Source organism: Aspergillus campestris, assembly GCF_002847485.1.
Source record: "Aspergillus campestris IBT 28561 chromosome Unknown P168scaffold_1, whole genome shotgun sequence".
Classification (NCBI taxonomy): domain Eukaryota; kingdom Fungi; phylum Ascomycota; class Eurotiomycetes; order Eurotiales; family Aspergillaceae; genus Aspergillus; species Aspergillus campestris.
In genome coordinates this window covers 2705921-2732316 of record NW_020194336.1, presented here as the reverse complement: position 1 = coordinate 2732316, position 26396 = coordinate 2705921, and the positions used below count along the sequence as shown (strand labels likewise).

General features: G+C 50.7%; 13 protein-coding genes and 1 non-coding gene across 14 annotated transcripts; 9 read left to right on the top strand and 5 right to left on the bottom strand.

Annotated features, from left to right (window-relative positions):
* Positions 1–217: 217 nt before the first annotated feature.
* Positions 218–1462, top strand: P168DRAFT_301310 (ketopantoate reductase family protein; the record flags this gene model as incomplete). Its single annotated transcript, XM_024838510.1, has 5 exons — positions 218–258; positions 312–405; positions 458–512; positions 576–775; positions 838–1462. 5 exons carry the CDS (start codon positions 218–220, stop codon positions 1423–1425), a joined length of 978 nt encoding a protein of 325 aa, XP_024697248.1. The 3' UTR covers positions 1426–1462.
* Positions 1463–1569: 107 nt separating this feature from the next.
* Positions 1570–3037, bottom strand: P168DRAFT_301309 (DUF3431 domain-containing protein; the record flags this gene model as incomplete). Its single annotated transcript, XM_024838509.1, has 3 exons — positions 2344–3037; positions 1682–2272; positions 1570–1615 (listed from the first exon to the last, which is right to left on the bottom strand). The coding sequence occupies exons 1-3, from the start codon at positions 2772–2774 to the stop codon at positions 1570–1572; spliced, it is 1068 nt and encodes a 355-aa protein (XP_024697247.1). The 5' UTR covers positions 2775–3037.
* An 849-nt stretch (positions 3038–3886) lies between these two features.
* Positions 3887–4634, bottom strand: P168DRAFT_332219 (uncharacterized protein; the record flags this gene model as incomplete). The annotated part of the gene is made up of 3 exons (XM_024841653.1): positions 3887–4062; positions 4118–4377; positions 4452–4634. The coding sequence occupies 3 exons, from the start codon at positions 4632–4634 to the stop codon at positions 3960–3962; spliced, it is 546 nt and encodes a 181-aa protein (XP_024697246.1). The 3' UTR covers positions 3887–3959.
* Positions 4635–5653: 1019 nt separating this feature from the next.
* On the bottom strand, positions 5654–6463 carry P168DRAFT_314717 (uncharacterized protein; the record flags this gene model as incomplete). Its single annotated transcript, XM_024839821.1, has 1 exon — positions 5654–6463. The coding sequence occupies one exon, from the start codon at positions 6461–6463 to the stop codon at positions 5654–5656; it is 810 nt and encodes a 269-aa protein (XP_024697245.1).
* A 761-nt stretch (positions 6464–7224) lies between these two features.
* Positions 7225–8278, top strand: P168DRAFT_294607 (oxidase ustYa family protein; the record flags this gene model as incomplete). The annotated part of the gene is made up of 5 exons (XM_024837967.1): positions 7225–7447; positions 7509–7640; positions 7693–7823; positions 7877–7976; positions 8034–8278. 5 exons carry the CDS (start codon positions 7225–7227, stop codon positions 8276–8278), a joined length of 831 nt encoding a protein of 276 aa, XP_024697244.1.
* Positions 8279–8832: 554 nt separating this feature from the next.
* P168DRAFT_278213 (toxin biosynthesis protein) lies at positions 8833–10326 on the top strand (the record flags this gene model as incomplete). Its single annotated transcript, XM_024835671.1, has 4 exons — positions 8833–9024; positions 9089–9227; positions 9281–9389; positions 9456–10326. The coding sequence occupies 4 exons, from the start codon at positions 8833–8835 to the stop codon at positions 10324–10326; spliced, it is 1311 nt and encodes a 436-aa protein (XP_024697243.1).
* Positions 10327–11203: 877 nt separating this feature from the next.
* On the top strand, positions 11204–12943 carry P168DRAFT_332203 (MFS general substrate transporter). The gene is made up of 3 exons (XM_024841652.1): positions 11204–12301; positions 12355–12509; positions 12590–12943. The coding sequence occupies exons 1-3, from the start codon at positions 11214–11216 to the stop codon at positions 12619–12621; spliced, it is 1275 nt and encodes a 424-aa protein (XP_024697242.1). The 5' UTR covers positions 11204–11213; the 3' UTR covers positions 12622–12943.
* Positions 12944–13016: 73 nt separating this feature from the next.
* On the top strand, positions 13017–13088 carry P168DRAFT_t28. The gene has a single exon. It is a non-coding gene; the product is annotated as a tRNA-Gln (tRNA).
* Positions 13089–13833: 745 nt separating this feature from the next.
* Positions 13834–15470, top strand: P168DRAFT_20394 (spherulation-specific family 4 protein). Its single transcript, XM_024833040.1, has 4 exons — positions 13834–14254; positions 14375–14585; positions 14641–14998; positions 15089–15470. Exons 1-4 carry the CDS (start codon positions 14005–14007, stop codon positions 15389–15391), a joined length of 1122 nt encoding a protein of 373 aa, XP_024697241.1. The 5' UTR covers positions 13834–14004; the 3' UTR covers positions 15392–15470.
* A 464-nt stretch (positions 15471–15934) lies between these two features.
* On the top strand, positions 15935–17705 carry P168DRAFT_308560 (TDT family transporter). Its single transcript, XM_024839210.1, has 5 exons — positions 15935–16041; positions 16149–16359; positions 16416–16569; positions 16621–17203; positions 17255–17705. Exons 2-5 carry the CDS (start codon positions 16161–16163, stop codon positions 17414–17416), a joined length of 1098 nt encoding a protein of 365 aa, XP_024697240.1. The 5' UTR covers positions 15935–16041; positions 16149–16160; the 3' UTR covers positions 17417–17705.
* Positions 17706–19429: 1724 nt separating this feature from the next.
* On the top strand, positions 19430–20917 carry P168DRAFT_278209 (uncharacterized protein; the record flags this gene model as incomplete). The annotated part of the gene is made up of 1 exon (XM_024835670.1): positions 19430–20917. The coding sequence occupies one exon, from the start codon at positions 19430–19432 to the stop codon at positions 20915–20917; it is 1488 nt and encodes a 495-aa protein (XP_024697239.1).
* A 199-nt stretch (positions 20918–21116) lies between these two features.
* Positions 21117–22844, bottom strand: P168DRAFT_286741 (histidine acid phosphatase). Its single transcript, XM_024836412.1, has one exon. It carries the CDS (start codon positions 22711–22713, stop codon positions 21295–21297), a length of 1419 nt encoding a protein of 472 aa, XP_024697238.1. The 5' UTR covers positions 22714–22844; the 3' UTR covers positions 21117–21294.
* Positions 22845–23395: 551 nt separating this feature from the next.
* P168DRAFT_247184 (replication factor C subunit 3) lies at positions 23396–25065 on the bottom strand. Its single transcript, XM_024834071.1, has 5 exons — positions 24800–25065; positions 24658–24745; positions 24430–24604; positions 23990–24373; positions 23396–23934 (listed from the first exon to the last, which is right to left on the bottom strand). The coding sequence occupies exons 1-5, from the start codon at positions 24931–24933 to the stop codon at positions 23522–23524; spliced, it is 1194 nt and encodes a 397-aa protein (XP_024697237.1). The 5' UTR covers positions 24934–25065; the 3' UTR covers positions 23396–23521.
* A 109-nt stretch (positions 25066–25174) lies between these two features.
* P168DRAFT_301304 (actin-related protein 2/3 complex subunit 3) lies at positions 25175–26332 on the top strand. The gene is made up of 6 exons (XM_024838508.1): positions 25175–25312; positions 25382–25427; positions 25532–25806; positions 25857–25969; positions 26030–26108; positions 26166–26332. Exons 1-6 carry the CDS (start codon positions 25307–25309, stop codon positions 26211–26213), a joined length of 567 nt encoding a protein of 188 aa, XP_024697236.1. The 5' UTR covers positions 25175–25306; the 3' UTR covers positions 26214–26332.
* The last annotated feature ends 64 nt before the right edge of the window (positions 26333–26396 follow it).

Below are 26396 nucleotides of genomic sequence, written 5' to 3'. Positions count from 1 at the left end.
CCTCGTAAAGGTAACGCTCATTCATCTAATAAATAATTAAGACTTATCATATTCAAGATAAAGGTATAAAATATCCATTTAAATACCAGAACACGTGCAGTGCATCCAGAAACATTCGATCGGCCATTCTTCCGATCCCCACAATTCCGGCAGCCCCGCATTTAAGTTTTGCGCGCATGAGGGGTGAGAACCATGCATTATCGTCCCTACTACCAACATGTCGGATCGCATTGACGTGCTGCTTTATGGGCTCGGGGCGTAAGTTTTTACGTACTATTCCAATAGGCGCGAGACCATCTAACAGCATCTAGAATCGGCTCCTTTTACGCCTTCATCTTGCAACGTTGCGAGCGGGTGCGCCTGACCGTCGTCGCGCGCTCCAACTACGAAGCCGTCAAGAGCAATGTATGTTCGTCGTTTCGCGGATTCTGTAGCTATAATAACAGAAAAATTCCAGGGAGTCTTCGTGAACAGTGCCAATCACGGCCAACACCACTTCCATCCATACAAAGGCGACTAGCCCATCGCCCCCTTTTCATGATTGCCTAGAACAGCTTAATAACAATTACCATCAGTGGTCAAATCCCCCGCCGAGCTGACTGGGAAATCTGACTTCGTCGTATGCGCCCATAAAGCCATTAACCCCGAGGCCACGCCGGCGGCCCTTGCGCCCGTCGTGGGCGACAACACGACTATCGTGATCATCCAGAACGGAGTCGGCAACGAAGAGCCCTTTCGGCGCGCGTTTCCCACAAACTCGATCCTAACCTGCGTGGTATGTTCCTTCCCCCACACTTTCGACTGTCTCCTCGATGCCAACTGCCGTAAAATCAACAGGCCTGGGTAGGAGCCAGTCAACCCACCCCGGGCACAGTCCACCACACGGTAGCGGAAAACACCCAAATCGGGCTCTTCACCGATGCATCGTCTCCTCCATCACCAGAGGGAAAAACGCGCCTCGCGACCTTCGCCGCTCTCCTCCAAGAAGGCGGCACAAACGTCGACGTCGTAGACGACATCCAGCGGCGCCGATGGGAGAAGGTTTCCTGGAACGCCGCGTGGAACGCCATCACCTCTTTGACGAGGATGGACACGCAGGATTGGTTGGCCTCGTCGCCCGACGCGGTATCACTGTCTCAACGGCTGATACTGGAGGTGGTATCTGTTGGGAGAGCGTGCGGCGTGTCGTTGCCGGATGGGCTGGAGGAGGAGTTTATTACGCGGGCTCGGGGGCTGGGGAGGATGCGGACTAGTATGCAGTATGATTGTGAGCATGAGAGGCCGATGGAGATTGAGGTTATTTTGGGGTATCCGGCTAGGAAGGCGAGGGAGTTAGGCGTTGATGCGCCGGTCTTGCAGACGCTGTATGCGTTGTTGCGGGCTGTTGATGGGCGGTTTGCTGCTGGGGTGGTGGGTTCTGTATAGGTTTGTTGTACTGGTTTGGGATAACTAGAGTTTAGATTGAAGATAGTAATATCTCCTACGTGGGATTTTATATTAAAGATATTAGTACTAGTCAATAGCCAAAGCAAGCAGATGCCAACACATTACGCCCAAAACCTAGTTCTCTCAAATGCCGTACACATCAAAATAGCAATCGCTTATATCGGGACAACTGCAGTTCACGTTAGGGACATGCAAGGATTCATACGGATTTCTGAAGAAGCAAAGACAAACTTACTAAACCGGGTCCTGCCCGAATATAATATGCCACATGTACTCCATCACCCTCCCACTAACATCATCCTCCAGCTCCGTCTGCATCAACCAGCGATGATACTGTGTGTAGGCGCTGAGCGGCCTCTTCAGCACCTGCTTCCGCGACACCGCAAACTGCGCACAGCACGGCGTGGCCACGACATCCGGAACATCCGTACTATTGAAAAAGCTCACCCAGGCTCGTGCGAACGATATGTCAGTGTCCTTGATCTCTCTATATCGCGAAGCGGAAGAAGAGGAAGACGGCAGGAACGGCCGGATCTCGTCGGGACAGCCCGGGTTCGGATTACAGCGCAGATTGGCGTAGCCGTTGCGCTGGATGTGGTCTGTTTGCAGCATCTGGACGGTCTCGACGTTGCTGTGCTGGCTGAACTCGGTGTGCCATGCTTGCGGGTAGCCGTCGCGGTGGCTGTGGAGGAAGATGATTGTTTCTGGGAGGTTGTGGTAGTTGTCGATTATGTATTGAAGGTAGGCGTTGGCTTCTTTGCCCTTATTTTTGGAGAGCGAAAGAGGTGCGCTGGGGTCGTCGACTGTGTAAATTGCGTTTTGCCATCTGATCTACATTAGTATTTTCCTCCCGTCCCTATCTGGGTACCTCTATTTGTGAGGTGGGGTGGTGCATACTCGGGTAGATCGCGCAAGATCCAGCTTGTGTCTTCGTCGGACAATCTCCCCACGACGATGATACCGTCTTTCATCTGAAGTCCAGACGCCTCGTCCATGACGATCTGGTCCCCTTTGCCCATCTGGTCTCCTCGCGACGGCGCAAGGCGCTGCGCATTGAGCCGTTTACGCGACGAAGCCGGCGTTGGGTCCGGATACGAGACTTGTGCCCGAGTCTTTGGCGAACGAATGACTGGTCGAGCGGTCAAATTGACTCCCTGCTTGTCTGTATCACTTTGCGCGACGCCGTTGCGCTTCCCAGCCTGCAATGGGAAAGAAAAACTGCGGATATCGTCCCATTTCGACTGAATCACAGACGAGTGTCGCTCGACTATCAGCATGCAAAGAATTAGCAGCACGGCTACCGTGCAGATGCGTTCGAAGGCTCTCATGGTTGACTTCGGGCCTTCCCATCACTCGGTTAGGAGGCTTAGGACTGCAAAAGTCTGCGGAGAAGCAGTGGAGAAAAGCGGTTCTTTAAGAGTGTTAAGAGTGCGCCAGGGCAGAGACCCCCTGTGGGGCAAGACAGTTATAGTAGGTACTAGGTGACGGCAAGCGACGATCCCAACACAGCAGCTAGAAGTGTTCTCTATTGAAGTCAGTAGAGTTATCATTCCTGGATATTTGAGAACCCCAGAGTATGGGCGAGTATTGATGTCATTGCGAGCTGTGATCCGAATGACCGTTTCTGCAGTTGTCTGCTTTTACGTGCGGGCCGCTGTGGATCCGGCCAGCACCTTTTCCGTGGTTCGGGGTGAGTATGCGCCTCGATGTCATCATCGACCTGCCAGGAACGATTCCGATCGCTGGTGTCGTGCCTTGATTCCGGACCTGAGTATAGTGATCTATGGCGTTGTTGGGCGGCATTTGAATTATGGCTAGGTGGTGGTAGGTGACAATAGATGTCCCGATATCGGTCAAAAGAACACCGCTGTTATCACTTAGCTATAAAGGCATCATGGCCTTTTGCTCCTTATTTCTTTCGTCGCCTAGGAAACTACCCTGCGTAAATCCCGACCACACCTCATGTATAACGGAGAGTGCTTGCTTAAGCAGTTGCGATATCCAATTCCTCTTGGTTTTCAAGTTGTGGACTCATCATTTGAGGAAATGGGATTGATTACCATCACTGAAAGAAGTGCTGGCAAGAGGTAAATCCCAATATCTCGCTGGAGTACCTTGCAGGTATCTGAGACTCATCAGATTTTAAGCTGTCAAATATCCTTGATCGAACATTCCTTGCGATATAACATTGCTGGATGGCTGATCATCAGAAGCGGTACGCTGGCAGCGTTACTCCAGGATGCGGAGAGAAACTGGTATATCCTCGATACGTGAGGTTTTTTTTTTGTCATTGAGATAAAATTAACTATTAGCTACTGTATAGTATAGTAGTATAAACAATCAGCGAGTCATCAAGCGTATAATGCTTGAAAAAGACCTGCGAGAAGACCTGCGTATCCACGCAGCACAAATTAGTTGGCAATAAATCCAGCCTGATAAGGCCTGCCAAAGGTTCGTAAACAGTCAATCAACCCTGTACATCATTCCCTCATTTCCCTCGTTGTCATTGCCATTTAGGCACGAGAATCATTACTCTCCTTTCTAGAAAGCCTCGCCTCCTTCCGCAGCTTGTGAGTAGAAATGCATGACCGAACAAAGAGCCAAAAATACAAAATCCTGTCGCAGTCAGTAACGCGCCCCATACCAATCCAGACAGGTAAACATCACTTACATGGTAACCAAAGCCACCGCCGTCCCAAAGTACTCAATATCTGCCAAGGTCTTTCCACTGCAATCTCTATATCCTGCCTTGCAGTCATACGCAACACCTCTGAGATATGGCATCATCCACAGCAGGTACATAACTATAGTCGCAACCAGTCCGGTCCATGCGAATAGATCGAAGGTAACATATACGCCATGATGGATTGGTTTATGGGATAGCAACTCGACGCATACCGCTATAATTGACCACGCAAGGGTGTATCCGGTCTGGATTATGGAGAAGTCGTCCGTCAGATCTGAACTCTCTTGTATAGTGTATAATCGAAGGCCGGTGTACTTACGCCTGCTATAACTGGACTGAGCATGGGCCCGCCCAAGTCATAGTAGCCCAAGTCGGTTATGTCGTGACTGCTGTTTGCCCATCCGAAGACGCAGAGCGCAATGAGTGAAGTGATTCCTGTGAGGATGCGCAGAGACAGATTAGTGCTCTGAGCGTACCATTTTGCTCGTGCAGGAAAGCCCATGTTTGATTATTTGTTGGGTGGAAGGGGTGTAAATTGTGCAAATAGATGGTAAAAACACGAGAGCTTGGATGAAGATTGATGTTTGTGACAGTTCATCCATCTTATTTATCTTTCATAATGCAGCCTCATGGTCACAATGGGCTTAAAATAGCATAGACCAATGCCTTGACGACATGCCAGGCAGGTGGCAATCACCGAGTCAGTTGAAACGCGAGCAGCGGATCTAGCGTCCGCGCAGACCACCACATGCTACCTATTATCGGAAAGTGGCTTAGAACAGAAGTCAGGGTATCGGATCTAAAAATGATCTTTGATTAGTGGGGATAGCATGGCGGTGACTCGAAGGATTTGTGTGTTGGTTGGAAAAAAAGAGCCTTGGCCAGCTCATTTAACCCATTAGGTATCGAGATCTACGCTCCGCCGTGCACTGCCCAGGACGATCTATACAACTTAACCCTAAACTGATAATGAGCAACGGGAAGTCTAACGTACACAGGCGGTGCTGAAGATTATACCCCACTTAAGGCAGAATAATAATATGTAACGTTCTTCCCATTGTGTTCACAATGATATCACAGGATTGTTTATTCTAGGGCACAGATTCGGGGAAATCAAACTTTCCTGGCTGCGCATCGTGGCTGGGCCTTTCACGCTTATACGCATTAAGCTACAGGATTTAGCAGAAACAATTGACTCGGAAAATATATAGTATAATAGATTAGGAGCCGAGTCATTCGAAACGAGAGGTTTGGGTTCCATACTATTGGTGGACAAGCACCAATAGTATTCAAACTTTTTGCACTCCTTCTAGTAGGAGGGCATTTATTAGGTACAGTAACATTTGGTAGCATACTAACCATGCGATAAATTAGGTCCCAGAACATCCATCCACGTCAAAAGCGCTCGCTGATTATTGGCTCGCTCATTGTCGGATACAAAAGCCACGAGCGCTCTTCCACCTTGATCCGGTTATCGACAGGGGATCATGCTGAGGTGGGCAAAATTAGAATAGAGTCGAATTAAGCACTCTCTTCGGGGTAATGATCGTAGTTCTGGTAGGGCTCGTAAGAGGAGTAAGGCTCGTACGAGGCAGCTTCGGCTTCGACATTCTCCTTATTGGCGTCGCGCTTGTAGGAGCCGTAGCCCTTGTAGGGGGCGTAGTGTCCGTAAGGGTTGGCTTCTCCCTCCTCCGAGTCTGCGTCGCGCTTGTAGGAGCCGTAGCCCTTGTAGGGGGCGTAGTGTCCGTAGGGATTCGCTTCTCCCTCCTCCGACTCTGTGTCCCTTTTGTAGGGGTTGTAGGTTTCGTAAGGGTTGTAGCGTCCCTCGTCCCGGTCTCTGGCCTGGTGGTTCACGTCCCGCTTGTAGGGGTTGTAGGTCTTATATTTGCCATAGGGGTTTGCTTCTCCCTCCTGGTGCTCCACATCCCGCTTGTAGGGGTTGTAGGTTTCATAGGGAGTATAGCCATAGTCCTTGTAGTCGGCGTACTCTCCATAGGGGTTCTCTTCACCATCCTCTGGCTTCGCGTCCCGCTTGTAAGGGTTGTAGGTCTTGTATGGAGAATAGCCATAGTCCTTGTAGTCGGCGTACTCTCCATAGGGGCTCTCTTCTCCATCCTCTGGCTTCGCGTCCCGCTTGTAAGGGTTATAGGTCTTGTAGGGGGAGTAGCCATAATCCTTGTAGTCGGTGTACTTGTCATACGGCTCGTAGCTGGGGTAGCTGGCGACGCCCGAGTCTCCGTCGGCCTGCTTCTTCTCGTCGGCTTCGACGGGACGAGCGCTCACAGAGAGGAGCAAGGTAGCTAAAGTGAAGCTGGTGGCGACGAAACGCATGGTGGATGGAGAGTCTTTGTTAGACTGGAGAACAATGTATTGTGTTTGGGTGGGGATGGAGGAGCTGCCATTGTGTCAAAGTCAGTGGGTAGACAGGATTATATAGGTTATTGATAGAGGTCTGCGCGTCATCATGAGCCGTTGTAATAGTTTTCACTGCTTTAGACAATTGCATCAGAATCGTAGTTTGTATACAATTGGCATGTGGCAAAGGCGAGTGAGTAGCCATGGGAAAATTAGACAGGTAATAATGGATATTACAGCTGTACTTGGCTGTCAATTGTATTCAGCCTCACAAAAGCACAATGTAATACTAAAATTAAACATTGAATTCCGATCCATAACGGCGAACACTGTTGGGTCCATGCTGTCACCTACCTATTCCGGCGATATAAGATAGAAGCTGACCCACTATGTCGGGGTCGCGCGGAAACCATACCCACAAAAACAGACCAAACAGCCTTAGACGGATACCTTTCCCCAGGGTTCTAGACAGTACAATCAAACTCAATGCCGGCAGTGGTGACGGATCCCAAACTTAACCAATCTTCCATGAAGTGCATCGCCGGAGATGGAAATGGAACGCGAATTTTTGACTCGTGACGTAGGTTCTTCTCAGAACACCCTCGGGGTCTCTATGTCGAGAAGACACCTAGTTCTTCTGATAAACTCATTGTACATTCAAAGATACAGGTCTAGTTCTTGACACTTGAGGCTTCTCCTGCAATTTGGATCACTCGATCTCAATGGATCCAGACACAATGGCCGCTACACCACCAGATGAGGAGCAGCAGAAGAGCCTCCTTTCTGAAGAAGAGGGCGTCTGGGTGGACACAGAAAGGAAGGCGAAGAAAAGCTTTCCCCAAATCTGGCAGATTTTCGTGTACCCTATAGCCGTGGCTGCGATCTTCGCTATGGGGGCTGTATCTGGCTACTATTGGGACGATATGGATAAGCATTGCAGTACATACGTCTCGCAGCCCTGTATGACTCGGACTCACAACTCCTTATTGGCTCGTAAGGAGCAATTGCTAATTATTTGCAGCACCATTGTTGAGGGACATGGGGGTCAAGTACCATGTTCAGCAGTACAACGGGTCCTTTCTCCACGAGAACATCTATCGACAAGACGCGGGTCCCGAAGTTGACGAGGCTTGGGAGGCCTTGGGAACAGATTGTGAGCACTCTGATCAGTTTTCTGAGAGACTATGGTTGTTAACGAAAACAAGACCGACCACTTAGGGTTCCCCCCGAGGCGGCAGAAGAGGCAGGTATTGCCCATGATCAAGTCAAGATCAACGATAAATACGGCGGCGGATATCCCGCCAATCTGGAGGGGTTGCACCATTTGCACTGCCTGGTAGGGAATTCCACAGCCCATACTGCCTCTATTTGACTAACAAGACATGGTAGAATCTCCTCCGGAAATCGCTATATTACAACTACGACTACTACCATGACCTAGGCCAAGGTGCGTTCGTGAACGATGACTATATCGTCAAGCGCCACGTCTGTAAGTATCTTTTCTAGTAGACAAACCATAGCGAATATCATACTCACTCATTACCAGCCCACTGCATGGACATTATTCGTCAACAACTCATGTGCACAGCCGACACTGGCGTGCTAGGGCAGATCTGGGTCTGGCCCGACGGCCCCAAGCCGTTTGTCGACTTCAATACTAAACACAAGTGCAAGAACTATGACGGGATTCGGCAGTGGGCTCAAGATAATCAGTTGCCTGAGCATCCTCCCCAGGACTACATCCAAAAGGAGCCGGAAGAAGGAGATAGGATCTATCCTGAGATTCCTTAGGCTGGGGATAGCCATGCAATGATGAAGGTGCTTGGTCCTTTTGTCAGAATGGGATCTTGAACAAGAGGTCTTTGGTTACTTGTTGTATTAAGTAATGAGTAATATATAATGGAGCATAATTACACCCAGTAGGTGCAGCATCAACAGAATGTTGACAGGTATAGAACTTGCTTATCCATTGCACTGTGGTGGATGTAGTGTTTCATAGCATTCTATCTAATATAGACTGTATACACACTGTGCTCTGCACTTAGAAAATCATGTGTCATTAGCAGTACCTTCCACAGACATCTCGGTGATCACTCAATTTGGTAACTCAATAGTCATTGTCTAGTATGTCTGTGACTGAACCTCGGGAGTGAGGCATTCCCCTTCGAAGAAAATGACAGCATTGGACCCTACCCAACTAGATAGTCACTAGCAAGATATTAATTAGTGAATATACAAATTTCTTGGAGTATAAGTACCATCAATTTTCCGTTGTTCCTCCATCTCTCTACCAACTCCTTCCCCCACGAACAAGTCATCCTATCAACACCAAGCCCACCACAACCATGTCCAAGTCTAGCTTCGCGGTCGAAGAGTACATCCTCGATGGACAGCACATCCGCCAATACTCTGGTGCCACCATAACCCCCGACGCGCCTATCAAGCTCGCCGTGAAGAAGTACATTCCTCTCAACAACCCCAATCCCCAGCCCGGCGACGTGACTATCATCGGGTCTCACGGAGCTGGTTTCCCCAAGGTGCGTTGACTCGACACTATTCTTACGTAGACACCCTCATAAACTCACCATTGCTACTTTTTAGGAACTTTACGAGCCCCTGTGGGAAGCTATGCTAGCCAGAAGCGAAAAGGATGGTTACCGCATCCGAGCTATCTGGATTGCTGACAGCGCCCACCAGGGAGCAAGCGGAGTGTTGAATGAGAGAGTCGTTGGGAATGACCGTAAGTACCACTCACCCTGCTTATTATAAGTTCACATCATAACTGGTTGGAAGCGTCTTGGTTCGATCACTCGCGCGACCTCCTGCACATGGTCAACCACTTCCGCGATGACATGCCCCGTCCTATGATCGGCGTAGGACATAGCACTGGCGCCACGCAGCTGTAAGCACAATCTTCTTCGTCTATACAATACAAACGAACCAAGGCAAATCACTGACAGATAACTAGTATCTTTCTCTCCTTGATCCATGCTCGCCTGTTTACCTCCCTCGTCATGATCGAGCCCTACTTGATCGGCAAAGAGAGACACACCCAAGGTCTGGGAACCCTCGCATCAGCCATCCAGCGCAAAGATACCTGGCCCTCGCGTTCCGTCGCAGACAAACACTTCCGCAAGGCATTCCGCGTCTGGAACCCCGCCGTCCTCGACCGCTGGACTCAATATGGTCTGCGCGATCTGCCAACCGCCCTCCACCCCGAGATCAAAGTCGTCGACTCAGAAAGGCACAACCCACCCGTGACTCTCACCACAACCAAGCACCAAGAAGCCTTCTTCTACACACGTAGCAACTTCAGCCAGCACAGGGAGCTAGGCGCAGTCTACGCAGACGAAGCCAGCAACGATCCGCGCCCACCGCACGATCCGCTCTTCGTCCCCGACATGGTGGGCCCCTTGCACCCGGGTCAGAAATTCTACCGCCCGGAGCCTGTGCTGGCGTTTGCGCTGCTGCCTCATCTCAGACCTGACGTGTTGGTGTTGAGTGCTGCGAAAAGCGCACTGTTCCTGTCTGGGATCCACGACGCGGCGGTGAAGATCATCGGCACGCGCTTTTCTGGAAGTGGGGGGTTGGAGTATGGTCATGTTCGACATGATGTTGTGCAGAAGGCGGGACATACTTTGCCGATGGAGAAGATTACGGAGACTGCCGCTTTGGTTGGTTCGTGGGTTAGTGAGAAACTGAGGAAGTGGAGTGGGGACGAGAAGTGGATGGCGGCTATTGAGGTTAAGCCGGTCATTTCTGAGGAGTGGGTTGCTGAGTTGAAGGCGAGGGCTTCGTCTGACAATTCGCTGGAGAGAAAGAAACTGTCTAAACTGTAGGTTGGTATGTCTGGGTTTGAATTGGGTTGGTTTAGGGTTTGGTAGTTTGGTTTGACAGGACGGGATCTTGATTAAAATGTTAAGGAGGTCTACAGAAACTAATACTGAAATTGGAAATTGTTTCTAGAGTTGAAGGTCAAAATAACGTTATTATCATTGTTGGTCTACGGCTGGTGCCATCCACAAAGTACTTAGTAGTGGTGACACTCTACTTTTACATAGTATACTTGAATGGGACGACAACAATACACCTCACAATGGATATCGCACGGACCAAATCCTCATCAGAGACATATGCCATAGTTAATCGTCATGTCTGCAACCGGACCCACCATTAACCTATATACTACATGGGCCCATTAATGGTTAACAAACGCCGGCAAACTCAACCTACAGAACGGCCGACCCGAGTGGGTCTATCTCGGCCACCATGCAATTATGCAGTCGGAATTGCCACAAGCTCGGCTTCAGGGGCCAGAATAGACCCAAGCAGAAGTCCAATCGGAAAACTCTACCACTTACCAGTACAAAAGAGGTATAGATCAGGGTGCGGGTATGCAGATCGCTGGCGTCGGCCAAAGTTGTTAGGGTCTGCCGATGATTCATCGCCCGTCGGCCAACTTGAGATGGCCGAAGTATACCATCGGTGATGCAACAGTGGGCCGTATACGTGAAAATGGCTACATGACAGCCCAATTCGGGTATACATCGATGGCCGATGTTGATTGAGGGTATCCACTTGCTATCAGAGATTTCGCCATGCTTGAGTTGAATCTATCGATGTTTGTCTATATAATGAAGACCATTTCCGATGTATGGTTGTTATCAGCAGACCAACAACTGAAGAAGTTTTCATTTATACAATCTACAACAGATTCGACAAACAAATGGATAAGGAACAACAGAACGACTCGCCCGGCCTCTACCCCGAAGGCGGCTGGAAAGCCAACTCGGTCGTCATCGGCAGTTTCTGCTCGATCATGGGCGGGCTCGGGCTCATGAACAGCATCGGCATCTACCAGGCCTGGATATCAACCCACCAGCTGGAATCCATGAGTGCCGGCCAAATTGGTTGGATCTTCGGGATATACAACTTCTTGATCTTCTTCTGCGGCATCCAGATCGGCCCGATCTTCGATGCCAAGGGACCGCGGGCGCTCATGCTCGTGGGTTCCATCCTTATCATCCTCACCCTCATCCTCGTGGGCTTCTGTCGCGTGTACTGGCACTTCCTCGTCGTCATCGGCATTCTCGGCGGAATGGGGACCTCATTCATCTTCATCGTTCCCGTCGCCAGCATCGGACATTTCTTCTACCGTCGGCGAGGCGCCGCCACAGGGCTGGCCCTGTCCGGCGGCAGCATCGGGGGCGTCATCTTCCCTCTGGTCCTGGAATACCTAGCTCCCAAGATCGGATTCGCGTGGGCTACTCGCGTCATCGCGCTCATCACCCTCATCCTCCTCATCCCCGGCTGCATCCTCGTGCAATCCAACTTCCCACCAAAGCCATCGCTCTCCTCCAAGCGAGAAATCCTCCCCGACCTCACCATCCTCAAAGACCCATTACTCGCGCTGACAACCCTAGGCGTGTTCTTCATCGAATGGGGCTTCTTCATCCCGCTCGAGTACGTGGTCTCGTACTCGCTCGCCCACGGTATGTCTCGCCGTCTTGCCTACCTGACCATTGTGTTTTTCAACGCGGGCTCCTTCCCCGGCCGCTGGCTCCCGGGCATCATGGCCGATAAGATCGGCCGCTTCAACACGTTGATCCTCACTAACGTCTTATGTCTGATTGCGGTCCTGGCGGTCTGGATGCCTGCGAGTGGGAACGTCGCTGCTACCGTTATCTTTGCCGTCGTGTTTGGCTTCGCGAGTGGGAGTAATATTAGTTTGGTGCCCGTTTGTGTGGGAGAGCTTTGCTCTACTGAGTCTTACGGGAGGTTTTATACGACTGTGTATACGATTGTCAGTTTAGGGTATGTTTCTCTTTCTTCTTCTTTACCTTGGATACAATGCTAATGTGGTGTAGGGCCTTGACTGGGGTTCCGATCGCTGGTGAGATCATCCATCGGTGTCAGGGGGCGTATTGGGGATTGATCGCATTTGCGGGCTGCTCGTATGCTGCGGGACTGGTGTGTTTTATAGTTGTGAGGTTTATGCAGGAACGTAAGGGGAAGAAGGGTGGTGGGACGGAAGTAAATGCTTAATGTAGAAAGCTTAATGTGTGAAGACAATTAGATTTAACGAATATATATATATTATAGATAGAACGATTCCACTAGCAGATACTGAGTAGACCGGGCAGTTGTCTCCTGATAAGAATTCACTTAAATACCGATTTGGAGTTCAAAGCGCATCGAAGAACAATGAACCAATTCTTTGATATCATGCTTTTTTCGAGTATTGATATTTGGTCTTTGGCCTAGGGAATGATGCTCAAGTTGGTTATCCGTACTCTCACACCAATGAAGCCTTTCCTGGAAACCCTATTTGTCTTGTCATGAGTGCCGAGGTAGCCCAGAGCACTAGCCTACTCACCTTTTCTTGGCGAATATTATGTCCTATAACAATCCATCCCGAGTGGTCAGGGATCTTGGAAAAGGGGCATGTAACGTTGGATAGGTTGTTCAGAGAAGTATAGAATAAATTTTGAATCATAGGGCTCTAGGAATTGCAGACAGATATACCAAAGGTCCTGTGGTCTAGTGGTCATGACGTCGGATTCTGATTCCGTAAGCCCCGGTTCAATTCCGGGCAGGACCTCTTCTTTCTTTTTTGCTTTTTTCCTTTTCTTTTTTCTTTACCCTGCATGCAATATGCATCCTTTATTTCTTGCTTTCTTTTTAGACAAGATGTTCACGTGGAACTGGTTATAATGTTATGTTCCCCCATAGTAATGCCACAGTCATGCTGTCTGCTACTTTGGTATTGTCGCATTTCTTGGTAACGCTAGTAGTATAGTTTGGCGTCTTGGACGCTTTCCGGGCGTTTATCAGCCAATCGGTCAGTCCGTGTCGCCCATAAGCAATCATTCTTTCAGGTACTTAGTAGTCTCTGCCACAGGATTTTTTGTACGATATGCTTGAGAAACACACCGTTTCATGCTGCGAGATCTATTACGTGCGATCACCGCCTATGGCTGCTTACACTTCAGATTGTTTGATCAAGCCGATTTGATCTGATTTGGTTCTCTTTGCACTATATGGTGGATGAGAGTAAGTTATCCTTTTCTAGAAAAAGTCCATTTATGAGCTATATTGTTAATGTGTCAGCGCCCCAGTATATAAACGATCTGCCGAATTATGTGGGCACTACTAATCATCAAGCTTTATATTAGCTTAATCAACAGGCCGCGGGTACTTGCATTTATATAAGATTTCGACAAGGCCAAGGCCAAAAGTGTGTTTCAGATCAGCCCAGATCTCATTTATCTGGTTCTGGGAAATTTGGCCGGCCCAGTGACAGGCTTCAACAAGTAGAAATCTACCGGGGCGTTTCTCGTGTCAGGCCCTGTTAATTTCCATCGCCAAATGGCGTCCCGAGGGCTAGAACAAACGCCTCATACGACGCGGAGAGATCGTTTCGTCTATAGTGACACGGCCACTTTGGCATCAAACCCGTATTCTGGCTACTTGGTAGTGTGGCGTCCGATGTACTCCTGACATCGGTTCAGATCTATATGAGGGACGGCTGGACCGCCACCCCCGGAGTTGGAAAACAGTTGTCGGTCCATCAGCTTCTGGAAAGCTTCACTTTCGTTTCATTTGATTTACTGCGTTCTTTTTCAAGTCACTCTTTTGGTCTATCCTGTTTCACTCTTTTTGTTCTTACAATGTTTCTGGGAAACACTTCTCATGCCCTGTTGGGTCTTCTAGGTTGTCTGGCACTTCTCCCCCAACAGACCTATACTGCAAGTATTCCGTCAGAAGGTCATCTGTACCGCTTTGGACGCGTCTATCAAGGCCTTCATCACATTTCTGATTCGACTTCCGACTCGAGCTCTCATGGGGACACGCTCGCCCCCACCAAGCGCGACATCTCGTCAGAAGATCGTCTGTTCCGCTTTGGGCGTGTCTATCAAGGCCTCCATCACATTTCTCATTCGCATTCCGACTCGGGGGACGCGCTCACCCCCTCCAAGCGCACCGCGGAGTCTAGCTCCGTAGATGTCGCGACGAACACAGCCCCAGAAACAGCAAACGTTATCATCCCTGCATATGCATATCCGTCGGGCGGAGCTTGGACGCCTCTCGAGAGCCTGTGTGTAAACCCTCATTGACCTGTAGAGTAACAAGCTATTGACATTTCAGCGCAGGATAACCGCCCACCCCGACGTCCACTTCACTGTCATCATCAACCCCGATAGCGGTCCCGGTGCCAACTCCCTGCCTGATGAGAACTTCCGCGCCGCCGTTCCCAAGCTGGCTGCTCACGACAACGCGCGCGTTATCGGCTACGTCAGCACTGTGCGAGGCAACCGGGCGACCTCTGATGTGGAAGAGGAGATCAAAAGATATGCTGGGTGGCCGTCTGCTAGCGGGGATAAGGCCTTCGCTGTGAACGGGATCTTCCTTGACGAAGCGCCGACTGGAGACGGTGGTGCTGCGGTGTCGTATTTTCAGCAACTTGCTTCTTTGATTAAGCAGTCTGAGGGTCTTGGGCCGGACAACTACGTACGTTATCTTCTCTTCCCCTTCCCTCGCGGAATAAAGGATTGTCTATACAATAATCTACAAACCACACAAACTAACCCTAAACCACAGGTCGTCACGAACCCCGGAGCCGTCCCAGACGCAGCTTACTTCGGGCTTGCCGACTCGACAGTCATTTTTGAGAGCCCGTACAGCGAGTTTCAGAATATTCTGTCGTCAGACATGTTCAATACAATCAAGGGAACGGACCTCTCGAAATTCTCCTCCATCGTCTACTCCATTCCCGAGGGCACTGACCTCCAGGGGTTGGTTTCGCAGGTCAAGAGTATATCTAGCCAGCATTACCTCGGAGGCCTCGACACCTATATGTCGTATGATCCTCTGTTGACTCGCGTTGTGCCTTTGCTGGGGTAGTGTGGCTAGAGGTATACTGCTTCATACTGTCTGGAGGGTAGATGTTGAGATATAATAATTTTATTGAATCTGAGGTTCACGTGGACTCTATACACTTATATTAGTCTGAATATGATATCACCTACCATGCACGATATAATAACTGCGAATACAAGTGAGCAGTACTATGTACCAGGACAAAAGTTGAGATGCGGTAGAACGTGTTGGATGGCCGATTTGGTGAGGTCGCCGGCTCAATGGTGGATTATGTCAATAATGATATCATTATCCCGCATCAACCAGGGAAACCTCGAGGTCGTCATAAATATTAGCATATTCTATAACCACTTTTCAAATCCCAACAGTCGCTGACCAGAGATTATTAACTCGGTGACTGGAACCAGAAGCTTGAACCACCACCCTCGTAACCTGTGTAACAAATGTCTCTGTTATAGGCGGGAGACCTCAAAGATTCCACCTAAAACCAACGGGAATCATATATATCCTTTGAAATGGATCCCTCTGCTAGCTGTGTGGCCTGCCAGCCTAAAAGTCGAGTTTGCCCTGAACATGGTGGTGTAGAACAGACCAACCATGATTTTGAAGCTAAACTCCATGCCAAAAACCAGAAAGGTTTAAGACAGGTTATAGTCAACTTCACTCCATCGTTCGTTTAGTTCTATTTCCCATTTGTATATAGTATACTAATCATGCTTAAACAGATGGGTATGAATCAGCTCTATCATTATCCTAAGCTTATTTTCTCACCCTTTTCAAGTTCAGTGCTACCATGGGGACGGGGATTGTTTCGATTCTTCTTTTCAACCTTCCCTATAACGGCGATTGGCTATATTGGCTATCCGTGATTGTTTTCGCCTTTAATGTATTCCTCTTTTCTCTGTTCAGTATTATCTCTTTCATTCGATACACTTTTTTTCGAGGTATTTGGACAGCGATGTTGAACCATCCGACGCAGTCGTTGTTTCTCGGTATGTTTTCCGTTCAATCAGCAAAATCCATCGCGTTCCTGATACAAGGCCAACAGGCACATTTCCAATGGGACTTGCAACCATCATCAACATGATCTGCTTCGTATGTGTCCCGGCGTGGGGACAATGGGCTGCCAAATTGGCATGGGCCCTCTGGTGGTTTGATACCGTTATTTCACTTGCAAATAATATGTATCTGCCATTTGTTATGTATACAATATCGGTCTCTCCTCCCTAACAATCACTAACACCGAATCGCAGAATGTCTCGGCATAGCAATGAACTTTCGGGGATGACCGCAGCCTGGTTGCTGCCTGTCGTCTCCACCATTGTCGCTTCTGCGTCTGGTGGGATCGTGGCTTCGGTATTAGAAAACGATCAGCACGCTCTGTGGACCATCATTATCAGCTATATCCTCTGGGGGACGGGAGTCCCTTTAGCAATGACGGTACTCGCGATGTACTTCCATCGCCTAACGATCCATAAACTACCGCTCAGAGAAGTCATCGTGTCGGTTTTCCTTCCACTGGGACCATTAGGCCAGGGTGCTTTCAGTATCATGCAACTCGGGAAGCAGGCTATGAGGCTCTTCCCCGTAACAAACAGCGTTCCTGCGCAAGTCCCAGCGGGCCCTATACTCTATGTTCTCGGCTTTGTGCTCGGACTCATCATGTGGGGGTTCGCGCTTGTGTGGCTTTTCTTTGCGCTCGCCTCGATCACTCGGTCGAAATTCCCTTTTAACATGGGTTGGTGGGGATTTACCTTCCCGCTTGGGGTATTCACAACCGCGACGACTACCATTGCAAAGGAGCTTCCTTCGTTGTTCTTCAAGGTGTTAGGCACAGTGAGTTCTTAGATCGAATTCGAGATGTATATGTTTACTGACACAAGGAAGATATTCTCGGTTATTGTCATCTTACTTTGGATCGTTGTTACCATCGGCACACTTGTTAAATCCTGGCAAAGGAAGATATTTGTTGCACCATGTCTTAAAGAATGGGAGAAGTTGGAGGCTGAACGTCATGCGAAGGAATGTCGAGGTTTGCGAGATGCCTAGTCAGCTTTTTTAAATGTCATTCACATAGCGCCATTGATATCAATTTGAATTCGGACACAAGATGTTGAAAATATCAGTCAGGTCAAGCCCTATCAGAGAAACGTCACCAACGAGGCGAGGGTGATTGTCCATGATGTTTTTCGTTCAGAGAAAGTGGAATATGGCTCTGAAGAGCTGGTGGCTGCGGATTATGGATCCATCCTACAACACGTAGGAAGGATGGTGTTGTTCAGTGACAGAACTCTCTGGCAGCCCAGGATCTTGAAGCTTTACCTGAGTTCTATCTCCTGGCCACGACATTCTAAACGTCCGATAAAGTGCAATAAGTGCTATTGAAACTGACTGATCTTCCGCCCTGTCTCCTACGTATAATTTGCGGCAGGATCCTCAGCCCATAGACATGGTAAGCTACTTTCGATTATACCCAAACGTGTACGGAGTGATTGTCGGTCAATTAAAATTCCGTACGCAGCGGGTGAGTACCCTAGAACGCCAGTACCTAGAACTGGTTATATGTTGTCAGGGATATCAGTCAGGTCAAGCGCCCCCGAACTGCCATTCGGCTTTTTGGTGCAGTGGCTAAGATATATCATATAGATATATTGTCCCTGGATGGAATCCCTCCCAGACGTCGGAATATACCCCTTGCATGGACTGTCCCTGCATCACTTTGATCTTTCATTGCCTTGCAGTGGAGACGTATCATGAAAGTCCCGAATCTAGGGCTTCCAATGCACTTCCCACAAATTGCAAGCTTTCTGAGACGAAGACTACTCGTCTTAAGTCGTCATGATTCACCTTTATGACACAGACTTGGACGACGGGATACGTGCCTCATTGCCTCTTCAACTGTTTTGAGAGCGTAGCTAGCTGATTCTTTAGAGGAATCTCCACCCTTGGCCTCGGAGTAGGTCATCGAGACTCGCTTCATGTCGGGAGACGAGTAGCGCCCACAAGGCAAGTTGGTGCAAAAGATTGCTTCGTGGAATAGGGACTTTTCCGCCATCGGCCAGCTAATCGCGCCCACAGTCACGTCGAACAGATGCCGAATAAGCGACAGCCAAGCTGGCATTCACCCTTTGAAAGTCTTCAGCGAGTCCCAACTCGATAGAGTCAATGTCCGGGTGCGTATCAATCACCGTGATGTTAGTGCTTTTGATCTCTCGCCAGTGACTGCAGTACAGTCATTGCTTCGGGCTGCTGCGGCACTGTCAAGACAGGACATCCCGGTTTAAGGATTTCTCTCTTTTCCCCGGCAATATCGTCTAGCATCGGGCCAAGGACATATGTATGCTCCATACCTAGACTCGTGATGACGCTCGCACTGGGGTTTCGCAGCATATTTGTCGAGGCGTACCGTCCACCGAGACTTCAATGATCGCAGTGTCGATAATCTCCCGAAGGAAGGCATGAAAAGCCACCAAGCAGAGAAATTTAGCAAACGGGGGCTAGTAATGGGTAGTTGTCAATGGAAACTGGTGTTTCGCATACATCCGAATGTAGCGACCATTGAATAGATGAAAGAGGGTCTATTTCTCTCATATCTGTTGTTTAGCTGTTGAAGTCTTTCAATCTGAATTCCTTGAACACGCAATATTTCATAGTTATATAGTTAAAGCGTGATCGTCAGTCTTAAACTGTCTCAAACGAACCCCTCAGGCCCTTATGTGTGGTTAGTAAGTCAGTATGCATGCGTTGACAAATCCGGAACATCATACTCGACATCATCTGAAAGTGACATTCAATGGCTTTCCCTCATAGTTCTTTATAATCCACGCGACAACCAGCTGAAGAAACCCTCGTTCAGCAGTCGAAGCGGAAATGCCAGAAAAGTGGAGCAATTTGACGCGTCGTCGGGTCGTCAGATAGCAACGAGTCTGTCTGGTCATCAATTGAACTCCGACCACTTGCTTTTTCGTGCTGACGCAGTCAAGCAACGACATGTGCAACTTACAAATCTGCCGAATTATTTCCTGACGTTGCAAGTCGATCGATATCCAGATTTTGGGATAGATGTCGACGCTGCATCCCGCGTTCCACCCACAAGGGATTGACGCCTGCTCCGCTGGTGAGATGGTCGCCTTTGGATATATGCAGGACTTTGCCGTCATTCCCATCGTCATTATCCCGCTGTTGATCTCTAGAAGACAGGGGAGATGGGTGCTTTATATGCGCCGGCTGGCATTTTTGTGCGTCTGTTTTCTGACTACCCAGACTATCCGCTACAGTCGCTGTTCGCTGGGGAGTAACCTCGTCATTGGGATCTGGTCTGCGTATCTCGCTATCTGGAGCGGCGTGTTTTTGGTTTTTCGAGACTTTGAAGAGTGCTTTATGCGAGTCGAGGAGCACGTCGTTATGGAAGACATCCAGCAGTCCCCCTGCAAAGACCAAACCTATACTTCTTCAGCCGCCATACAGCATGAAGAACCTTCCACAAGAAAGCGACACCAGCAACCAACATCCACAGCACCAGCATCCCAGAAGGTGCATCTCCTCCGCTGGCAAAAATACCCAGACACTCTTCTCCACCGCTTCTTCTGGGTCCTCGACATGCTCCTCAGTCTCAAAGGCGCCGGCTGGAACTGGGGGCCGTCATCGCAATCGCTGTCTCTGCCGAGACTCCTGCCATCTCGAACCCTCGACGACAGGAAAAATCCACTCCGCGCTCTGATGCTTACCTCCTCGCTCAAATCCCTAGCTCTATACCTGCAAATGCTCCTTCTTCAAGCTATTGCCCTGAGAGACCCCTACTTTTGGGGTCCCTATGCCCCGCCCTCTCATCAGCCGGCTCTAGTACCACAGAGCGCCTTCCAGCGAGCTACTAGAGCATGTCTATCAGCAGCTATGATATGGACTTCAATGGCGCTTATTGCTTCCTCGCTAGCTCTCGCTCATACACTCATCACAGCCTGCATCCGCTCGTTCCGCAACAAGACAGGCACAGTAGCCCTCGAATCCGCATGGCTCTCACATGCCGATACTCTACTTCTCCCTGACACAGACACCGAAGCACGATCACCACCCACCCCCCAAACCACAGCCACTCTAGAATGGTTCTGGGGCTCCTTCTGGCACCAGACCTACAGACAAGGTCTGGTAGAGGCGTCGCGGTGGCTCTTAACACCACTGGCAAAAACACACATAGACAGACGCTTTCGCACCACCGTCTTCCGCTTCTTGGTCTTCTCTCTGAGCGGTGCCATCCATTGGTGTGGGCTGTATACCGGCTTGGTGCCGGGGGGTGGATCCCCGTCGTGGCGGCCGGTTTTGTTCTTCGCGGTGCAGCCGGTGGGGATGTTTGCTGTGGGGTGGTTGAGGGGGCTGTTGCTGTCGTCAGGGAGAAGTGAGAGGTTGTGGAGGGTCGTTGATTTGGGGGTGACTTTTGCGTGGTTGGTGGGGACTGCGCCGTGGCTTTTGGATGAGTTGGCGTGGACGGGGACTTGGGTGCTTGATGTGCCGGGGTTGGGGGATGTTGGGAGGATGGTTGGGTTGGGGGGGTGATGTTGTATTCTCTCTTCTTTTCTTAGAGTATGTTGACCGTTTTGATAGATTCTATAGAGAAGCCTCGCTAGACTCAGTCTCCTTCGATGCTCCGCCTGTATATTTGTGTAAAGGTCTCGTTGGGCTCTGACTGGATTACTTTGCGAGATTGGATTGCGTCGTCTGAGTATCTATATGGAAGACTACACTCACGTTAATAATGGTCATGACTGCCAGACTGAATACAGCCTGGGGTTGCTATTCTCATCTCATCATCTATAGTTATGATACTCTAGTAGGCATCTGCATGATACAGTCATAAGCTCATCAAGGCAAGCCAGTGCATGCATGCATCCACCACCCTATAATATCCATTTTGTGTAATCTCATCGACCAAACTACGCCTTAGTCTCAATAGTCTCCACCACAGCAGCCGTCCTCTTCTTCGTAATCCGGAACCCACCCACCAGCAAAAACAGCGCCTCCAGCCCCAAAACCACAGCCAAAGTGATCATCGCTCCGATGACACCCGCCACAGTGCGCGTCACACCGTTCTGGGCGTCCTCATCCGCGGAGCTCGCCCCCGCCGAAGACGAACCCCCGTCGGAGCCTGCGCTCTTATCGCACTGCCCGCCGCATTGCTCGCACCACTCCTTATCCGACATGACAGCGATCTTCTTCGTCTGGGACACGAACTCCTCCCACGGGATGGTAGCGCTCGACTGCGCATAGAGTGCGTACTCGGAGGGCGATGCATCGCCGCTGATGGTGCCGTTGTGGAAGACGAAGCGCACGCTGATGTCCGAGGTGCTGGGGAACGAGTCGCCCTTTGCGTCCGTCACGAGCTCCCAGGCCATCGACGAGGCGTAGTCTGGGATGCCGGTGAAGTCGGCGCTGGCTTTGGGGAGCTGCGCGAGTCCGAAGTACGAGAGGAAGGTGCCGTAGGAGCCGAACTGGATGTTGAGCTTGGTTTTGGCGCCCTTATCGGTGACGGTCTTGGTGAGGGCGTTGAGCATCTCGCCGGCGAGTTGGGAGCCCGCGATGGCGCGCACGGTGTCTGAGGTGTTGTAGGCGAGGTTGTATTGCTCGGTGTTGGCGAGGTGGGAGAGTTGTTGGAGTTCCGAGCGTGTGGGTGTGTTGCTTGTGTTGTGGATGGATGCGACGTTGAGGTAGTCGAAGATGGCGTAGGCGTTCTTGAAGGAGATCTCGTCCGTGGAGAAGGCGCCGGTTAGTTTGTCGGACAGCGATTCGTAGAAGGACTTGGTGGAGTCGTGGAGCCCCTCGTACAGCGACGAGGTGTAGTAGTTGTTGCTGCTGATCTTGGCGTTCTGGCACCCCGTGGCGTCCTGTAGCCAGGTGTTGTCCTCGCTGTCGGTGCCGGTCGTGGTGAGCGACAGCGGGATCAGTTGGTAGCCGTCTAGGGGCGCTTGTATGGTGGTCTTGTTGGCTAGGGTCTCCTTGGCTGACGGTCCCACGGGGGGGTACACGCCTTGCAGGAAGGCCGTGGCCGAGTTCTGCAGCACGTCGTCGGAGGGCGCGGAGGCACTGATCTGACTGAGCTTGACGACCCCGTCGTTCATGCCCTCAATGTGGTGCCCCGAGTCGGCGTCGATATACCGGTTATGGTAGTATACACCCGTCTGGTGGACTTGGCTGTATCCCAGGTCGGTGAGCTCGGTGCTCCCCAGCACCTTGGGCGTCCGATCACCATGACGGGCGAAGATATAGGCGCCCAGCACCCTCTCCGCAGAGGCGGGATTGACAATGGTGGCCAGGAGGGCCAGAACGAGGCTAGAGGGCTGTGTGGGGGATCGCATGGTGAGAACAGACCGATAACCTTAGGACGACAGTCAATTGAGGGGAAGGTGGGCGGCAGGGCCCGTATAAGTAGTCCAATCCATCAGCCTGACCGGGCGGAAGATGCCGCGGAGAAGTCACGCCAAAAACTCTAGTCCTGGCCCTGTTATCGTTGCATCGTCACCGTTGAAACATTTGGTCGATGCTTTCTTTTACTGGCGGACCAGCTGGGTGGGGTCACCCGCCGGATAGTATCCGATGTTTTCCTCTCACAGCGATCAATGTCAGTGGGATTTACTGCTAGAAGTTCAAGAGTCAAGAGTCCATGGTCAATTGATCAACAATTGCATTGAGTTGTGTGGCGGTTGAGGAGTAACTGCGGGGATCGGAGAGTTGGAGATGATAGGCAGGCGAGACGAAAACGACCATGCGGTATCAAGCTTGCATTGCAGCGTATTTACTACACGGAAGTTTTTACCTAATTTTATCAGCGTGCATGCCTATCGCTCATGGGGAACACAGCATACAGAGGACGCTATCTATCGGATCTAACTGGGGGGTTTGCCAGTCATCGCACAGGAAGCCGGCTGGTATGGTTGTCGGCCCACATCCAACCCCCACTCTTGTATCTGCAGGTGGATGCTGTCCGGATTGGAATAGATTGTCGCGATAATTAGACGAGAACGATTGAATTGACGCTCTGTTGGTATGTGGTATGTTCATACATCATCCAATTGATACTTGTATCGCCAGTTGAATCTAGTAGAAAAAAAAACAAGAAAAAAGACCCAAACACCGTTCATGCATCGTTGCTCCTCTATCATCCCACTACTGCCCCACACCAACACTCTTGTTGCCCATCAATTCACATCCATTGCGCACCACTCCGACCACTCCTCCGGTCTGCATCGTCTCCGATCCTCCGCCTGCGAGTCGCCATTCGATCTCCGCAAGGCCCTGCAACCAGGTGATCCGAGTCTGTGGCGGAACCTCCAGCCGTTGCAGCTGCTCGGCCAGCGCAGCCAGGATATCAGCCAAGGCTAGACCCTTGCTGAGCTTGAGTGTGTTGAGAGTGTTAAGGCACGAGGTGACATCGCTCGTGGCCAGCAATGTAGTCATGATTTCCTGGATATCTGACGGGTGCGGCGCCGCAATGCAGTCGTAGATGGTTTCGTTGGTGATCAGCTCAAGCTCCGGTACGGGCTCGTCCTTGGGGGCATTCTTCAGTGGGAGCGGTTTACCTAGAATCGCGATTAGTTCGAACTTTAAGTGGAAACCTAGGGGTGGGGAGCGTACTGCTGGCATGGCACGCCTGGAGCACATTCAGCGCCCGTCGCATATCACCCTGACTCAACTTGACCAAGCTATCCACAGCGTCGGGTTGAATGTTAACCTGCTCCTGCTCAACAACCTTGTCGACTAGTACCCGAATATCTTGCTCCTTCAACGGGCTGAATCGGAATCGCGTACACCGCGACAGCAAAGCGGGCGACAGCTTGTGTGTATAGTTGGCGATAATGCAAAATCGGGTGTTGGCCGTATACCGCTCCATGATCCGTCGCAGCGCCATCTGCGCGGTCGAGGTCATTGCGTCCGCTTCGTCCAGAATGATCAACTTGTACGATGCGAGAGAGGAGCCGCCGGCTGTCTGGGGTGCCATGGAGAAGATCTGCTTGGTGCCTGTGTATACTTGTGAGCTGGAGGCGTCGCGTCACGCTGATTCTGGGCGGACAAACTGGCAAATGTCTTGATCTGTTCCCGCACCACGTCAATGCCTCGATCGTCACTCGCGTTGAGCTCCAGCACCATCTGTCGCATGTTCTTGGTGCCATATATCCGTCTCGCGAGGGCCAGAATCGTAGAGGTCTTTCCGGTTCCGGGGGGGCCGTATAACAGTAGATGCGGGAGGCGCTGTTACAGAGTCAGCTAGGATATTCCCATATGACAGCACGGTCTGCGCGTACATTCTTTTCCACAAATCGGTTAATCGTGGCGATGATATCGTGGTGTCCCGAGACATCCTCGAGGGTATCCGGTCGGTATTTCTCCACCCTACACCAGTCCGTCAGTTATGCCACAACAACGGTTCGCAGAGTGGTAGCTCACCAAGGCAGGTTGTCTTGAGCTTCTACTGGCAAATCTGCTGCCGGTCTCTTGGCTTTGGCGTTCGTGTTGTCGGAGCTGAACTGGACCTTGGAAGACGGGACATCCACGTCCATTGCATCTTCGACGTCGGACATGTTGTAAATCACGAGTGATATGCGAAGAGGCTAACTATCAAAGAAATCCGAGTGAAAGTACTGATAAGAGAGAACTAGCTGGAGGAATCACCGACCGAACCATCCAAGACGCGTAGAAAGACAGGCGCGTAAAGAGGTTCGGGGCCGGAAAATCGTCTCGACGGGAGCGACCGACAGACCGCCAGGAGAGACGGTCATTATGGGTGATGACATGAATACTGCCCACTCTGGCAAGCACCGCCTCCGACCTCCGCCCCTCAACTCTCTCCAGTGATCTTGGAATCATTCTATCTCCGCTCACCGTCTCCTTTATACATCGTCCGACCTTGTTTTGTTCGGGTGTGGTTGATCGCAACTCCCCATATAAATCACTATGCCCGTATGTCAACCATCCCCTACTTCCCAAAGCTCGTGGTGGATCCTCCTCCTATCTAACCCCCCGATCTAGGCGTACCACTCCATCTTCCTCGAAGACCGGGATGTCGGCTTAATCGGTCTGTTTACCCCAGTCTCTGCGCATAGCAATTGATAGATCTTGCTGCGACCTCGTCTACAGCTGGAATCGTTTCTTTCTCAACTAATCCCGCACCTCGTCCAGGCAACTTCCCCGTCCTCCCCCTCCGCACCCGCACTCGCGGCCCCGCATACACACTCCCCCCTCTGCCGCCCAACGTCTCCGACCTCGACGTGCCCACAGACAGCGAATCCTACGACTGCGTCGATGAAATCCTGTCGCTCTTCCGCGCCAATGTCCTGTTCCGCAACTTTGAGATCAACGGGCCCGCCGACCGCATGCTGATCTACGGCACTCTCTTCATCACAGAATGCTTGGGCAAGGTCCGCTCGAACATGTCCTCGCTCGAGGCGAGCAAGGTCCGTCCTTCCCTGTTGGAATGCATGTCTTCTATACTTATATCCGATAGGCCCTGAACAACGTCGCCCTCGATCACTTCGCTATCCCCGGTGACGTGTCGTTCCCCCTCAACCAGGCCTTTGAGCCCGCCCGTGACCGCCAGGATGCGGAGATGCTCCGCCAGTATGTCTACGCTTGTTATTCCGCGGCGTTTTATATTTGACTGGCTAATGCTGTGACTAGGTACATCTCCCAGGTGCGACAGGAGATCGCTATCCGGCTACATGCGAGGCTATACCCCGGTGGCGCTGGCCCGTCCAAGGTGAGTGGTCCTCGCTTATAGTAGCCAACGGACATCAACTAACAAATGGATACGCAGTGGTGGTTAAGCTTCGCGAAGAGAAAATTCATGGGAAAGAGCTTCTAGGCTAGGAGGGACTGGATAGATGGATACCGCTTTTTATTTGGTCACAATTGAGCGTATGAGAAACCCAATGGTCATTTCTGTGTTTCTTGAATTCTCTATGATGCGTCTTAAGCTGTTATAATATTCGTACATGAACTTTTCCTTTCCTCCCTGTGCTATGGCAGCTAAGCTGATGCGGCGGGG